The sequence below is a fragment of the Nyctereutes procyonoides genome, unplaced genomic scaffold (genome assembly GCF_905146905.1).
Source record: "Nyctereutes procyonoides isolate TBG_1078 unplaced genomic scaffold, NYPRO_anot_genome, whole genome shotgun sequence".
NCBI lineage: Eukaryota > Metazoa > Chordata > Mammalia > Carnivora > Canidae > Nyctereutes > Nyctereutes procyonoides.
In genome coordinates this window covers 26,449,054-26,466,599 of record NW_026575139.1, presented here as the reverse complement: position 1 = coordinate 26,466,599, position 17,546 = coordinate 26,449,054, and the positions used below count along the sequence as shown (strand labels likewise).

At 48.5% G+C, this 17,546-nt stretch overlaps 1 protein-coding gene across 1 annotated transcript in view; it reads right to left on the bottom strand.

The window, feature by feature from the left end:
* Window positions 1-17,546, bottom strand: part of DPF3 (double PHD fingers 3) — a 249,962-nt gene that overhangs the window by 103,472 nt on the left and 128,944 nt on the right. The window contains exon 4 of the mRNA XM_055303605.1: window positions 5,957-6,084. Coding sequence (XP_055159580.1) covers window positions 5,957-6,084 — 128 coding nt within the window. The remainder of the gene's footprint in view (window positions 1-5,956; window positions 6,085-17,546) is intronic.

The following is a 17,546-nucleotide window of genomic DNA, read 5'->3' as shown; positions in this document are numbered from 1 at the left end:
TATTACACAGGATGGTAGCTTCAGCATCCACCCACTCTTGTGATGGTGTGACAATCATGCAACCTATGAAAAGGCTTAGAAATGGCACATGCTGTACTGACATGTGGTATCATCATTGCTCTTCAAGTGGCCTTCCAGACAACGCCTCTGGCCTGTTCTCCAAGCAGGAAGTCCAGGAGTGAGTTTCCAGAGACCTTCTCCCACTGCCTTGTCAGAGTTCTCTCCCAATCACAGGGGTCAGGACACTGCCCATTACAGATCCTCACAAAGAACTCAAAACAAGTCTCATGAATTCTCCTCTGGCTTCTCTACTAGGCTTAGTTGGGAAGCCATCAGCTGACTGCACACCGGGGTCTCTGGGCCAACTATAGCCATCTAACAGAGAAGTAGTACTGTCTGCTAGACATGCCCTCTGCCCATAGCTAGGAAACATTGGCCCAGACCCCATGCAAGTCTTTTAGGCTCTCTGCATCTTGGCTTCCTGAACCATAGGTGGGAACACAAGTGAAAGTCAGGCAAGACAATGACAAGTCAAATGCTCTGCAGAGTTTGGGGAAAAGATACGGTATAAATATGAGGTGTTGTTGTTATGACTGTTGTTGCTGTTTAAACAGTGTCTCGCCAACTTTGGGTCTTGAAGTCATTTAATCATGGTGAGTTCCAAGGACCTCAAATTAAAAGGTCATTGCCTCTGGCATACTGTACAATCTGACTCCACTCTCATTTTTCATCATGAAGGTATTTATAATCTGCAAAATGGACTCCGGGTTGGAAGTGAAAAACTGGTGAAGGTGACTGAGCTAGTCTCCAGCAAGTGCCTGTTTCATGGCCTCAGCGTCCGGATGTAAACTGACTTCCCCCTCCTTCTTCCCACTGGTCTCCCTGTGTCTTGAGAACCCCTGGTCTGTGCCCCAGGCCTCAGACGTGACAGCAGCCTCCCCAGTGTATTTGCATTTCCTGCGATGATGTGGCCCTGACACCCAGAAGCCTCTCCATATAACTAGGGAGGAGCCAGAAGTTCCTAACAAAGCTCACATTCAGGACTCAGGAAGCAGAGGGGGCGTCCTGTGCAGAGGAGTCAAAAGCAGGAGTCCAACTGAGATGCAGCTGACCCCCCACTAACCTACTTGCATTCCCTGTCCAAGGACATTATCTGGAAAATAAACACATTTGAAAATAACTTTTCTCCCTGTTACTCTAAACAGTTTTTATGGTGATGATAACAATTGTTTGTGGTTGTGTTTTAAAAAGAAGAAGGAATGCCTTTAAAAGACTCCATTATCTCTGGCCTGGAGGGCTGCAAAAATCTCCTAACTGATTTTCCTCCTTCTCCCGTTGGCCGTGCATCCAGTGTCCTTTCCAGGCAGCAGCCAAAGGGATCTTGAGGAAACACAAATTTGCTGCCCTGGTTAAAATACCTTCCTTCTTCATATCCATGAAATCAAGTGCCTCCTCCAGGTCCTGAGAGGCCAGAGTGGTCAGACCTGGCCCAACACTCCTGCTCCAGCCTAGGCCCTTCTCTGCCTGGCTGTGCTCTAGCCACACAGGCCTTCTGCCTTCCTTTTTTTTTTCCTTTTTTCTTTCTCCTTTTAATTATTGAGGTATAATTGACATGCAATATTACATTAGTTTCAGGTGAACAACACAGTGATTTGACATTTGTAGGCACTGTGAAATGGTCACCACAGTGAGTCTAGTTACCATCTGCTACCCTACAAAATTAATATGTTATTGACTACATTCAGCATGCTGTATATTACATCCCCATGACTTATTTTATAACCGGAAGTTCGTACTCTTTAATCCCCTTCACCCACTTCACACCCTTCCAATCCTCCTCTTCTCTGGCAACCACCAATCTGTTCTCTGGATCTAGAAGTCTGGGTTTGGTTTTGTTTTTTAGATTCCATATATAAGTGAAATCATGTGGTGTTTGTCTTTCTCCGATTTATTTCACTTAGCATAATGTCCTCAAGGGTCATCCATCTTCTCGCAAATGGCAAGGCTTCGTTCATTTTTATGACTGAGTCGTATTCCACTGTGTCTATGTACCACATCTTCTTTATCCATCCATCCATCAGTGGACATTTAGATTGTTTCCATGTCTTAGCTATTGTAAATAATGCTGCAGTGAACATAAGGGTGCATATATCTTTCTGAACTAGTGTTTCCATTTTCCTCAGAGACATACCTGGAAGTTGAATTGCTAGGTCATAAGACAGTTCTGTTTTTAATTTTTTGAGGAGCCTCCATACATTTTTCACAGTGGCTGCACCAATTCCCATTCCCACCATCAGTGCACGAGGGGTGCCTTTTCTCCACATGCTCACCACTACTTGTTACTTTTTGTCTTTTGACAATAGCCATCCTGACAGGTGTGGGGTGATCTCATTGTGGTTTGATTTGCATCTCCTTGATGACGAGGGATGTTGAGCATCTTTTCATGTGCCTGCCGGCCATCTGTGCGTGTCTTGTTTGGAAAAATGTCTGTTCGGGTCTTCTGCCCATTTTGTAATTGAATTGTTTGGGTTTTTGTTATTGAGTTGTAGAAGTTCTGCATCTTGTCTGTTCAAACTACAAACTCAAACCTATCCAAGGCCTTCAAGCACACTGTTCCTCTGCCCAGAAAGCTCCTCCCCACATCATCACTTCCTTAGCTTCCTTTCCACCCTTAGGACTGAGGTTAAATCCCTTATCTCCCTTAGGACATTACCTATAATCTATCCCTCCTCTTATACTGAATCTTCATCCTCTGTTCTTTCCATGGTCATTTATCCTGAAATGCAATTATTTCCTTTGTGTACTTGTTTTCTGTCTGTATGTCATACTAGAATATAAATGTGAACAGGTGGGACTGCTGTCTCTTGGTTTCTCTGTCTCCCCAGAACCTAGCACAGTGCCTGCTCAGAAGAGACACTCAATAAAATTTGGTTAAATGGATGAATGAAAAAATGAACAGTGGTTAGGTAGCTCAGTGGTTTAGCACTGCCTTCAGCCCAGGGCGTGATCCTAGAGACCCAGGATGGAGCCCCACGTCGGGCTCCCTGCATGGAGCCTGCTTCACCCTCTGCCTGTGTCTCTGCCTCTCTCTCTCTGTGCCTCTCATGAATGAATGAATGAATGAAATAAATAAATAAATAAATAAATAAATCTTTTTAAAAAAATGAACAAATATAACCCATTTACTACATGTGTACTTTATTTTAATAACCAAAGCCGGTAAGAACTTGTAAACTCATTTGGCTTGTGGTCCTGGTTTCAGCTTCTAACACAGTAAATGGTAGCTCCATGCTCTGGGCACAGTAGACATTCCATTTACATCAGGGATGCTGGTTATGGTAATGATTCCACAGTGATGGCCTGTATACTGATTGGCCCAACATTGCCTGAGAGGAACCTGAACCCACCACCAGCTTGAGAGGTTAAAAGACTACCTGTCACTAGAGCATCAGGGTTTCTAAACAATGGTTCTGTCCCATTCACTGATGAAATTACACTAACTACACAATACAGATGTGACACACCTTAACTTTCAAAGACCTGGAAAGTCCAAATGTTGGGGGAAAGGGAAAGAAAACAAAGAAGAAAGTATGAGTCACCCTAAATGCCAGTGACAAGAAGAATCCCTCTGGCTGGAGGCCAATCAAGAAAGGCTTCCTGGGGAAGGTGGTATCGGGGCTGAGCCTGACCGATGGGTAGAAATCTATGCACACAGAGCAGGAGAGAAGATTCACCAGGTAAAGAACACGGTGTGACCACAGGCTCAGAGGAAAGAAGGCTGAAGAACAGGGGGAGGAATAGGAGGAAATAAGCCTGAAAACTAGATTCAGAGCAGAGAGAGGAAGCCCAAGAAGATTACACTCATCACCTTGGATGGACCTGGTAGGATATGGGTGTTTCAGCTAAGTTTTTTTAAACAAGGGATGGCATAAGCTGGGCTTTTCCTCAGGGTAAAAGATCAGCTAGCAAAGTAGGACATGTTGGAGAAAGGAAGGACTGGGGATGGGTGACTCTCAGGAGTCTTCACTCATACACCGCTTCACAGATACTTATTGTGCACCACTATGTACTAAGTGCTGTTCACATGCTTCAGATGTATTAGTGAACAAGACAAAGATCACACCCTTGAGTTTACACTCCATTCGAAGAAAACAGAAAAGAAACGATAATATAGATCAGCAAATTACAGAGTATGTTAGAGAGTGATCAAAGTTATGGGGAAAAAAGAAAAAGCAAAGGAAAGCAGAGTAAAGGAATCAGGAGATCTGGAGGATGGGGAGGGCACAAAATGTGGTAGTGCACACAACATCAAGGTGAACTTCACAGAGAAGAAGAGACACAAATTGAAGAAGGAGCACAAACTGTAGAAGGAGAGGGCGAGGGCCCAGCTGATATCTGGGGAGAGGACTCTGCAGGCGGAGGAAACAGGCCAAGCAAAACCCCGAGGCAACAGAGTGCCTGGCGTGTTCTAGAAGGAACAAAATGAGGTCAGTGTGCCTGCAGCAGAATGAGCAAGGGGAAGGCGAAGCAACCAAGTCAGAAAGGTAAAAGGGACTTGACTTTTCTTTTTGGAGAACAGGAGCCTGTGCCAGGTTTGGGGGCACAGGAATAACAGGATCCAACTTAGGTTTAAAGGATTGCCCCTCAGTCATCAGTAGGAGCACCACTTAGAAAGCAGTTGTAGTAGTTCAGACAGATGATGACAGTGGCCGGAACCAGGGCAGTAGCAGGGGGAAATGATAAGAGGAGCCTGTGCTCCAGATTTGGGTTGTGGGCGGGATTCCTGATGAACTGGATGTTGGGTGTGATGGAAATACAGGAGTGGCAGATGACTCCAAGGTGCATTAGGCACATCAAGGTTACAGCTATTGAGGATCTTCACTAGGGCTGTAGCTCTGAGGAGCGGAGGCAACCAATGTAAGCCATGTTGTGACATGGAAAAGACCTGGCCACTCATCTGAACACAGGAATGGCAGACAAGGAGGCCAATTCATGGCTACATTCCACATCTTTATTGAGACTCGACTCTGCTGGGCACGTGCAAGGCCCCAAGGGGACAATGGTGAACGAGACAGCATGGTTCCTGACAGTGGAATGCGCTGACCAGTGGTACTCATGATGCAAACCAAAAATGTAATGGTTATTGCTTTAATTATAGTGTCAATAAATTAATATGCAAGTACTAAACATTAAATTGGATATACAATTAATAAATATGTAATATATAATATGTATCACATGAAATAGTATAATAAAATATACATTTAATATCAATGTAATTTGATTTTAATAATTGAATTATATTTAATTATTAATACTATTGTTTAATATTTATATTAATTAAAATTACTACAATACTCCAGGCCAACTATTGCATTTGACAACAGAGATTTAAGACAAACCAGAACCAGTGAGAGAGTACCATTGTAATCTTGAGCAGTGAGAGCCTCTGCAGTGCTGGGAGCAGAGGGTGGGAAACCAGCAGGGACAGGAGCCCCCAGCCCTGCCTGGAGGCTGACTCCTCCACTGGCCTCATAGCAGGAGAGGGCGATACTGTGAACTAGAGCTAAAAATGGGGTGTGAGGAAGAGGGGAGCAGGCCAAGTCAGGGGCTCACTCGGGACAGGCTGGTATAGACAACCCCAAGGTTTCAAGCCTGAATTATGAACTGTTGGATCTACAGGCTCTCCATCTGTGTTGGTCACCATCGTGTCCCCAGGACCTAGCATGGCACCTGGCCCACAGCAGGCTCAAAAAATATATTTTGAATGGGGACACCAAGAGAGAGATGTACTGACTTCTTCTGGAGGACAGGTTACAGGAGAAAAGAATTCACGAGTCTCCCAACAGCAATGCCAGGGTGGGTGGTCTGAGAGGGGGAGTCGAGCCAGTGCTGGACTCTTGGCAGCATGGGGCTGACATTCTGGAAGCATCCCCCATAGTGGGCCCAGAAGTACCTGTATTTCCTGCATGCTTTCCTCCTCTCTGGCATCCACCTTCTTCTCAACACCCTCACCACGGAGCAAGGCTTCCAGGGTGGTGCTTTCTGAGGTAAAGCCATCCTTCTTCAGGGGAAGCTCCACTTCTGACAAGTAAAGACAGAGAAGTAGGGTCAGGCCATTAGAAGCAGCAGGGACAGGAGGGATAAGAGGGACAGGAGGAATAAGAGTGACAGGAGGTGGCACTTGAGCGCATGCAGGAACCTGAGACCCGGGTAGGGCTAGAGGCGGCCTGCCTCTCTCCTCTGGGTGGAACAGCCACACCGGAGTTGGGTCTGGCTTTTCCATCTCCTGTTCACAGTCTCGGAGAAGATTCCAGCCCTGCCCATATCCTCGCAGACAGCAGAGGCAGAGCAGCAGAGCACCAGATAGACAGTGATGGCGAGCAAGGCACTCGGGGATGCCAGGACCCTTTTCTACATCTACAAAGTGAAGAGAACAATGCCCAGTACCCATAGGGCCACCTTGTGGGGCATAAGTATGTCCCTTCACAGTAAAGTGCTTTGAAATCCCTATAGCGATACACCAATGTCAGCCTTGAATCTTAGTATTCTCTCCCTCTACCCCAAGTCTTGCCTGGCAACTCTGTGACCTCCCCTCAGCCATGCTGGCTGCCCAGCTCTGGGTTGCTCCATGAGAAGCTATTTCAACCCCAGAGAGGCTGTTCTCATCAAGGGATACAAAGACCACTAAAGCCAAGGAAAAAGAAGAGGGAGCACAGACACCTAACAGATCCCAAACTGATGGCTGGGAGCTGCAGTGCCTGCACACCAGGACACTTTTTCTGAAGATGTCAGGTACCAAGGGCTTGAAGTCATGAGGCCAGCTGAGCAGTGTCAGCCAGAGTCAGCCCTGCCCATGAGAGAGACCAGAGAAAGAAGCTGCACTCCTTTCCCAAGATGTCCCCCAAATTCTTAACCCAAAGGAAGATTGTCTTTGTTTTTGTTACATTAAAAGCAGAAACCTCTAAATAAATAAATAAATAGATAGATAGATAGATAAATAAATAAAATAAAATAAAATAAAATAAAATAAAATCAGAAACCTCCGGTACAGGTGATTTTATTTTAATTTGCTATGAAACATTCCTCCGATGTCTCTTCTGATCCTGTACCTCATACCCGCCCTGGCAATTAGATGCATGCCCCTATCGTGTTACCAGGTAAGATGAGTACAAGAACATGAGGGATTGGTGCCCTAGAAAACCGTCAGGGAACGAATGGCTTGTATGTATGGGGGAACAGAGAGTTTAGTGCAGGGACTATCTACAGAGGTGTGGCCAGGAATAAGGGAACAACATGGAAAGGTGGAGCACGCCCCGGCAGTTCACAGTGGGAGCCATTACTACTGCTATTCCTGCAGGGACAGAGGGAGGGCGTATGTAAGAACCTGGAGAGATCTGTGGCTTGCATCCTCAGTGAGCTCATGAGAGAGAGAACCACGGTAAAGGGATGCATGGCCCAATCTCTCTCTTTCCATCCTCGTCTTCCTGCTCTGCCATCCCATTAGCCAACCTTAACTAGACACCTGAGGGCAAGGAAGCCTCACTGACACAGCACACCAAGGTCAGCTTCCTGGGGCCCAGGGCAGTGCCCTAGGATGAAGAATGGATCTGGAGGGGGGAGGGGGGAAATGGAAATGACCAGCACAATCCAGCCCTGCTCTACTGGGCTTTATTCTACTCAAATAAAACTCACGTACCCCTTCTGCCTCCTCAGAACCAGACACAGGCTGACCAGTCCACAAGAAAGGGGTCTGGGGTATCTCATTAAAACTGAAGGAATCCACACCTACAAGTGACCAGCCCCCAGAAGAAGAAGGTGGGAAGGAGAAACAGTATCTTAAAGTCCCTTGAGAGACAACAAGGTCTTTGGGATTTTTTTTTTTTAACCAAAAAAAGGCAAGCAGAAGATCCACCTCCATCAAGAAGTACTACTGCCAAATCAACCACCCCTGAAACTCGTCCATACACCTGTTCACTCAACAAACATTTACAAAGAACCACTGTGCTGCAACTAGGCACCCAGGAGGTGTGTCAGATAAAGACAATCCTGGCCTTTGGGCGATTTACAATCTAAAGAGACAGACATTAAACACCGCATACAAAATAAATAAGCAATGACAAACTGTCGTAGGAGCAATGGAGGAAAACAACAGGGTGAAATGTAAAGAGAGAATACAGTGGGGGTTTGCTTTAGATCAGGGGGTCAGGGAAGGCCTAGGCAATGAAGTCATGTTGAGGCTGAGTGTCAGGAAAATAGTCCACTGTCTGCTTTAATGAGTGCAGAGCGTGCAACTCCAGAGCCTGCTCTGATGACATTACTTTTTCTTAAGTCAAAAAGACTTCCAAACATCTAATATAAAACAATTAAAGTGTGTTGCCTCATGTCCTGACTTCAGTCAAAAGAGAACAGCTGGTCACCATCATTTAAACCTATACACACACACACACACACACACACACACGTATACATATATATGTACATGCATATATATATGTATACATATATGTATGTATGCTCACACCTTAGTATCCCCCTTAGCCTCTCCACACTAAATAAATCTTATTTCCTGAATTGTGCAGCATCTTAGAGCTGAAAAAAGCCTTACAGATCATCTGCTTTAATCATGTCATTTATAAATGAGTGACCCAAGGCTCAGAGAAGTTCAGTAACTTCACAGAAAGCCACACAGCAGAACAAAAACATAGCCAAACAATCTTTCCTAGATGCCATTAAGATCATGTGAGAGCCCCTTATTAGTAGTTTGCAGGCCCAGGCTGAGCCCCAATGGGCGCTGATACGCTTATGTACATGCAGAGTGCTCGGCACACGGTAAACGTTCAACATGTGGTGGCTGTTCTTATTGCTTAACCCCCACCGCCACCCAAGAGGTGCGCACAGTTACTAACCCATTTCACAGCTGAGGACACTGCAGCCTAGGGAGGTATAGAACTTGTTTAATATCACACAGCACCCAGCCTTGACCCGTCTGCCTCCAGAACCCATTCACATACTCTAGCTTGTACAGATGTCACTTTATCTCTCTTTGGTTCTTCCTCAAAAAGTTCTTTTCCAAACCTTTGGGCATTTCCACTACATCCCCAAACTCTCTTCATAGTTTTCATATTTCAAGATGAAAGATAGATCTTTGCTGAGGCTGAGAGCAGGTCTGTGTCACAGTTCGGGCTCTGTTCTATGTGAACATCCCCATGTGGTGTTCACCCCTTCTGCAACACTACTGACCCCACACAGAGCTTTCCATCCACTTCCTCCTCCTCCTCCTTCCTCTCCTGCTAAATACTCCTCCATCCTATTTTCCCATATTCAGCCTACTCTCTTGGTCCTCTGCTCACTTACCACATGCACACAGTAGAAGAACTAAGAGAGAAAAAAAGAATGAAATTGGGAACAGTGATATGGGCTACATGCAAAGAGCCAGAAGGGACTTCAGTAGCATATAGAGTCCAATCCCTCAAGGAGGAAAGTGTAGCACAGAAAGGTAAGGAGCCCTTCCCAGGGTCACAGGGAAACTCCATGGCATTATCCTTGCCTAATTGCCAAAATATTTGATCAGCTCATAGAATTTCTGCTTTCAGACAGCCCTGGAGTCAAGCTATAGCCCTGCCATGTATTAAAGGACCATGGGCTAGTTACTTAGACCTCTGAGTCTCTGTTTCCTTACATGATAAGTGAGGGTGATCACAATATTTCATTGTATTGATGTGAAGATTAAACAAGGTAATACACCACATAAAGAAACTCTCAGAGATCCACAAAAAAAACCAGCATGGAAGCATGGAAACAGAGTGGAAAATGAAGCTTATCAATTTTTTGTTTGGGTTTTGGTTTTCCCATTCAAAACTTACAATCAGAAATTTGATTGTATATGTGAAGAGGCTGGGATCTTTGGTCCATATTCCCCATAAATGCTACAATTTATTACTGTTGAAGTTAAAATAATCCTAATTTTAATGGTACAGCAGCATGGTCCAATAGAAATACAATGCCAGCCACTTATATAATTTTAAGCTTTCCAGGAGCCACATTTTAAAAACAAAGAACAACAGGTGCAATTAATTTTAAAGTTTTCTAATACACTATATCCAAAACATTCTCATTTCAACATGTAATAAATACTAAAAAAATTAATTCAATATTTTGCATTCTTTGATGTGCATTGAGTCTTCAAAATCTGGTATTTATTTTATACTCACAGCACATCTCAATTCAGATTAGCCACATTTCAAGTGTTCCGTAGCCACATGTGGCTAGTGGCTACCGTATTAGTGCAGGTTTATACCATTAAAAGTAACATGTACTATGATTTTGTTTCCCAAAAAGTGGAAGGACATTAATTATGGTTTTTTTTTAAATATTTTATTTATTTATTCATGAAAGACACACACAGAGAGAGAGAGGCAGAGACACAGGTAGAGGGAGAAGCAGGCTCCCTGCGGGGATCCTGATGTGGGATTGGATCCCCAGACCTGGGATCACACCCTGAGTTGAAGGCAGACGCTCAATTGCTGAGCTACCCAGGCGTCCCCAAATATGGTTCTTAATGTGCCTTCTTCATACCCAGCTGAGCACCATCCCAGGACAGTGTTCTAGCTGACCACTGGCAAGCCCTGGTTTCAAAGCACTCTGGGTAAGGCTTGCAAGGTCAGAATGACAGGCTAACCAGTGCCCTCCCAACAAACCAGGAGAGGGTACATTCCCTGGCCCCTGACCACAGGAGGTCCCAGAGTGAAGGGAAAAACAAGGTAACAGGTCCAAGCTCTTGCACAACGTACGTCCCAGACATGCTATCGAGCCCTCAGGGATGTCATTGATTGTTTTATTCTAATACATTCCATCTAGAGATGGAATTTAGTAATCCTTTATAGGTGTACTCATTTTGACCCTCATACAAATTTGGGGACCACATAACCTGACAACAGCCATCAAACATTTAACATTAAAAGAAAATGATCCAAAACCCACACATAATTCATCTTTAAATTAGCCTGATTTTACACACAAGGATATAAACCCACGGATCGTTACTCTCTCCAGAGCGGCAGCAGCTGTCACCCAAGCCAGCCGCCTCCCTGGGCCCCCGTAAGCAGCTCTACCTCTACTTCTAATTGGGAACAGAGATACTCCTTGGGTGACTTCCAGCACGATCCATCACACCAGAGACAGCTTCTGTGCAAACCGAAGCAAATCGGTTTCCAAATAAGAAAAAACCTCCTAGACAAACAAGGATTGAAGCATAGAAAGTATTTTAAAAAAAAAGGGGGGAGGAGGCGAGAAAGAAACAAATGCATGAATAAAAGCAAAAAAAAAAAAAATTGCCAGAGACGAGCAGTGGCTTCTATCTAGGGCTGTGGACACGGCAGCCGTCCTCTCGGGTAGAAATCAAAACCACAGGCCTTTGACACAGGTGCCCCAAGCCTGCCACCCAACACACTGAAAGCAAAGCTTCCACTGGGTTGTTGGAGTCACTGAGCTCATTAACAGGATGCAGGCGAGATGAGCCCGAAAGTGCAACATGGGAGCACAGTGAGTAATTAAATCCCAGGCCATTTAAAAATGCAAACGCCTGGATGTCACCGGCTCACGGAGCCTCTGACTCCTCATGCGTTTTTTGGCTCAGGGTGGAGGACTGGGAACTTGCAAGTCATATATGGATTATAATAAAATATGCCATATAAAAAACAGATTAAGACAGTTCTTCTTTGGGGAAATATACAAACAGAGGAGCTGTCTGTTAGCTGTCGAGTTTGCAAGAGATACCATCTTTCGGGAGGCTGGGCTCTGCCAACAGACAGTCTGCCCCAAGGGAAATAGTGGTGAAACACCCCGACAAGGCACATCCATCCGTCCATCCATCACGGGCTCTCCGTGACGCCAGGGCCTGGAGACAGAGTAACGGTGCAAAAGGGAGTGAGAAACCCCACAGACAATGGCAGACGATCCTCCGGCTACATCAGGAGTGCACAGATTTTTTTTTTTTTTTACCTGCCTCTAGTTTTTGTTTAAAAATACAAATGTGCAGTTTTCTCTTCTGAGTGCTTATTATTGTTAAGGAGTTAAGTTCATCATATTTCCTTGGATTTGTACATCAACTTACACCAAGAAGCAGGGAGCTTAAGAATCGTTAATTCATTTATCCCCATCAGACTCTCAGGCTCATGAGGAGGGAGGTTGGGGGATGGAAATTGTTATCATTCACCCCACAAGGGAAGCGATTGGGGTGAGGCACAGACCAGAGCCTTTCCTGAGATGGTGGCAGGCCCAGGAATCCATCTGCTCATTCCTCAGGGGTGCCATTTGCTTGGCTACATGTGACTCCCTGTTTTGTGATTCAGAAAGCTCAAAATAGATGAGGTTCACATTGAGGACCCATCACCCAGGCTGCACCCTGCAGGCCCATGTTACCACCTGTTTCAGAATCCCAGGATATCCACACAACAGGAGGGCTGATTGTTTCCCCATATGGCCTCTGCCCCCACTCTTGGGTGTGCCCATCCACTCACCCCCAAGCCAACAAGCAAGGATGGGTCCTCGCACACAGTACCCAGGGGCAAGCCCATCAGATAAGCATTTCCCCACCCCAGAGACACAGAAGAACACCCCCTGCCAAAGGAAGCTCATCCCTGGGCTGGCTGGCAGGTACCAGGTCAGTGCAGCTTAGCAGGATGGGGTGAGGGAAGGGAGGGATGGTGGTGGCATACGGAGGGGTGATGGCTAACCTTGTGTTCAAGGGAATACAGACAACCAGAAAATGCAGGAGGCCGCTCTGGAGTGAAACCTCAGCTTTAGTTCCCCATGCCACACACTGGGCCTTGATCGGTCTTTCTCTCTCTCTCTCTCTCTCTCTCTCTCTCTCTCTCTCTCAAACTGGGGGATCAAAGCCCACTTCCTGGCGTTGCTGTGGGACCAAGGGAGACAAGGGACACAGAGCGCCTGCACAAGGGGCACGATGCTCAATCAGTGTGAAAGACCTCCCTTCTGCCTCCAAAGTGGAGGCACTTCCCTGCAAACTCCTCACCCTCTGCTCCTCTCAACCAGAGGAAGCAGAAGCCATGAGGCACAGCTTCCAGAGCCGGGGCCCGGGCCCAGGGAGAGCCGAAGCGAAGAGGCCAAGTCCAGAGCTGTGCTGAGGACAGAGGAGGCCAACAATGAAGCACAGCTCGAAGGCAAGATGCCAGCCCTGCTTTTCCAGGGTGGGCCCTGTCCTGCCGGCTTGGAAATCATGGCCAGAACCACATGGGAAGCGCCTTGCCCTCGCCATTCATTGGACAAATAAATGACTGAGCACTTACTATGTACCAGGTTCTATTCTAGGTGCCGAGGACACCGCTGTGAACAAGAGAGAAAAAGTCATGCCCTCGTAGAAACTGTGTCAGATACCTAAAATAAACGAGTGAGACCTTTGGCACAATAGACAATAGTCAGTGCTTGGGAGGAACACAGAGCAGAGGAGGGGATGTTGGAGCATCGGGGGAAGTGGGAGGGTGGTTACACTTTGAAATGTGGCCAGGAAAACACAAACCTGAGGAAGGGGGAGAGGGGGCATGCTGATATCTAAGAAAGGACGTTCTGGGCAAAGGAGTCATCAATACAATGACCCTTAAAGCTGGGGCCCATCTGCCTGGAGCACAGTGAGCCAGAGAGGAGAGTGCGAGACCTATCCAGAGTTACAGGGGCCTTGCAGGGCAGGCCACCGAGAGGAGGTTGGCTGCCACTCTGAGTGTGATCAGAAGCCACTGGAAGCTTCGAGCAAAGAGTGACATGCTGCTGCCTATAGTTTAGGAGGAACACTCTGAAAATAACTGATGGAAGGAAGGCAGAGTGGGGAGGCCAGTTGGGAGTTACTGCAGTATGTGTGGGGCCCCACCCACGAGCCTGGGGCTCAGGACAGGGCTGAGCATGACACAGACGAGCCCCATCTTCATGGCACTTACACCCTGGTTTCCAGATACATCCAGGGGGCAATATGTATTGGGAGCAGACCCCTAACCCCTGGCCTGGGGCCGTGGGTTGGGGGGTGGGGAGAGCATCCCTCACAGTGAACCAGGATAGAGGGCAGGTGCAGAGGCCAGGTGCCCCACACTGAGTGGCAGAGGTATGGAGCAAGTCCACAGAGGAATAGCAGACTGGCCAAGGCCATGGGCAGGAGAAACGAGCCAGTCAGACAGGCCTTGCCTAGCACACCATGGGGTGACAGGTGTTGGTAAGAGTGGGGAGGAAGCCTTCCAAGTTGACCTCTGTGCCCTGGGCAACAGATGCCAGAGTTCTGGGACACAAGGGGTGACTTTTGCAAGCTGTGGGTTTGGTAGAGATGGATCCCATGGCCAGGTGCCAGGTCTTCTGTCCTCGGTGTAGAAGGTTCCAGATTTGGGGCTTTGTAAAAGACTCAAAGGCAGAATGCAGTCCCATTCCAGGCCAGACTGCACATGCTCTTCCAACAACAGGCACGTCACTGGTCTGGAGACAGACACGGCAAGACCCCTGCGGCCCACCCAGCAGTGCAGCCCGGAGATGGCATCTCGGTGGAAGCCCTCCAGGGCCAGCCTCCCTCGGGATGCTCAGAACAGCCCGATGATGTGAGCGAAGCAGCTGCCATGGTCTGCCTTTCACAGCCGGCGAACCAAGGCCAGAGGTGTTAGGTAACTGCCCCAAACCACACGGCCAATGGGTGGAGGGGTCTGAACTTGAACCCGGGCCTTGGGAGCCTTTGGTGCCTTTTCTCATGCAGGGCACAGCTGTGGGGCACAGCGAAGGACCCTATAACCTAAGACCAAAGAGAGGCAAGATGGCAAAGCCGGGACAGGAAGCCCAGGCTTCTCTCTGCTCAGTCTCCCTCATCTGTGATGCGGGCCTGCTGAGAAACACCACGTTCTCCGAGACTGGGGTCCAACACCGGGCACCCCCCTCTCCTCTACCCCTTTCATAAATCTTTACTGCCCACCTACTATGTGACCAGCCTGTTGCTGGGCGCTGGGGATACAGACGAAGGAAGGCGGGTCCCTACCCTCCAAGCGCATACGTCCCCGTCGGGAGGGACACTGTGAGCAGGCAGGGGGTAACGGGGTGGCTTTGGTCTGATGACCCATGCTCTAAGCGTGCTGGGATGGCACATGTGACCACAGAGACCCTGCGGCAGCTGTGCCAGCTGCCCCAAGGACACGTCCTCTGCCAGACCCAGCTCCCGGAGCCCTGCGGGGTGCGCGCAGTGCTGAGACGACCCCGGCTCGGTCCCCCAGCCTGCCAGGAAGGCAAAGAGGGCGCCAAGAGTCGCAGCGTGAGGCGGGGGGGCCGGAGTGGCCTGCCCACCTCTCCCCGGCTCTCCTGCTCCTGAGGCCAACGAGAGCTAAAGGAGCTGCTGTTGCAAACCTCCAGGATGGATGGCTGCGGGCTCTGACACTGCAGGAAGGAGATAAATGACTGGTCATTTCCCCCTGATGCACTTGAAGGCATCCATCCTCCCAGCTGTACCAAGCCCAGGGAGCCCCCCGCACAGAGCCAGATAAGCCCTGACAGATGCGGGTGGGAGCCGGAGTGTCCTTCCCCTCCGAAGGACACAGCCAGACTCCTCTGCAGGCCGGGAGAAGGTCACGGTGTCCACTGGCGCACACCTGGCTGGGGGCTCCACGGGTCCCTTCCCTCGCCAAGCATCTCGCCCACCCCCACCTGGCTCATCCCTGCGAGGAGCACCCGGGAAAGGGGGAGGGCGAGGGGCAGAGGGAGCCAGCTGACAGGCTCATCAATCTCGGGCTACATGCTTGGCACATCGGCGTTCCTTAAGTGGCTCCCGGACCGGGAGGGTGCTGGAGGAGTCAGGGGGACTGTCTGGAGGAGAAGAGAAATCGCGCCGAACATCAGAGAGCAAATGGTGGAAGAAGCCTGGAGACTATTAAAATGTGGGCCATGTACAAAAGCAGTAGGGAACTAATTAAGATGCAGGATTTGCAAAAGCTGGGGAAGTTGGCCGCAGCCTGCTCCCATCTGTGGAGTTCTGGCAGTTTAGTGCGGCAGGGACAGCACCCTAGGCAGGCGAAACAGGCTTCTCCACCCCTGGCAGGCAGGCAGGACCCAAGTCCTCTCTGCCTGGACTGGCCCTCTTGGTTGGAGCGGGGGGAATCCTCCTGAGGGTCCTCGTGACCTGCTTGTTGGTCTGCTGGGGCAGCCTCCGCTTTGAGGCACCCTAGCCTACCATCTCCTCGGGGGTCCTGTCCTTCTGCTTATGTTCCCCCAACGACGTGTGGTGGGTGGTGACTATCCTGGTCATTCATCCCCGGTCATTGAGTGGCTGCCAAAGAGAAAAAAAAAAAAATCCAAGGGAAAGAACCAGAACCCTATTATTCCTGGCTGCCTTCCCTCCCAACACCCTTGGAATTTGGCAAGGGGGGCAAAGAGCCGTGTTGCTCCCCAAGTATCCTGGAGCAGGAGGGATTTACAAGGCCTCAGGTACATTCCAGAAGCAGAAAGAACATCTGTTGTAAAGCCCTGTTGGTCTGAGAACAGCACCACAAACTTGTGTGTTGGGTCCTGGAGCAACATGGCGCCAGTTCCAACAGGCTCTCCCTTGGGGTTCTCTCCTTGGCCTCCCCACTGTTATGCCCCAGGGGAATTCACTTCCTAATTCAATGCCACAGTTCTCCAACCTCTAAAACAAAGAGAAAACCTACCCTAGACCAGGGGTACCAAAAGGTCTGGGGTCGGAAGATGCTAAATTGATCCAAGCAGACCATCCAAGCATTTAATCCAAAGAGACACAAGTAAAAGTTTGTTCTCAGCCTTTTTCTTTTCTTCAAACACACAAGTGCACGCACACACATACACACACACACACACACACACACACAAAGTGAAGTTAAAGGCCTCTTTTTTTAATCAGCTGGCTTTTGCCCAACATCTGCCCTGCTCCAGGGCCTTCTGGTGGATATTTACTATCCACCTTTCTCTCCTGCCAGCTCGGCTCCCCCTTCGCAAGGACAGAGCTCCATTCTTGGGGAAATGGTCCAGGGGAGGCCCCCTCTCTGGCACCAGGCCTCTGCCCCAGTCTTCACGTTGCCTGAATTGTGATGGCTGTGCCTTGAAACACCTTGCGTTCGCCACTGCAGCCAAGTGCAAGCTGCAGAGAACACTGAACTCCATTGTCAGTCGGCAGAGAGAAATAATGTTGTATGTGTTGTCCTTCAGACGCCCAGGCAAGTAGGAGGTTGCAAGATATTTATTCAAGACAGATTGGAGGGGTGATGTTAGGCGTGAGAAACACATAGGTCCAGGGACACAGAGTGTTTCCAAGTCCCAGAGAGCTCTCCCCAGCTCTCAGCCCCATTCCACCCGCGCCCGGACACATTTTTATTTTCGGCAAGTGGTGAAGAAACACCAGCAGGATGGCATATTCACTGTGAGGGAGACGGGATGAGGACAGCAGGATTGGGGGTGATCCATCGGTGTGTGATCTAGCCCTGAACAATGACTGAACGACAGCAGAGATGATCCGCCTCCCCACCCCTCACCCTGAGATGTGTCCTCAGTCCAGATGAGCT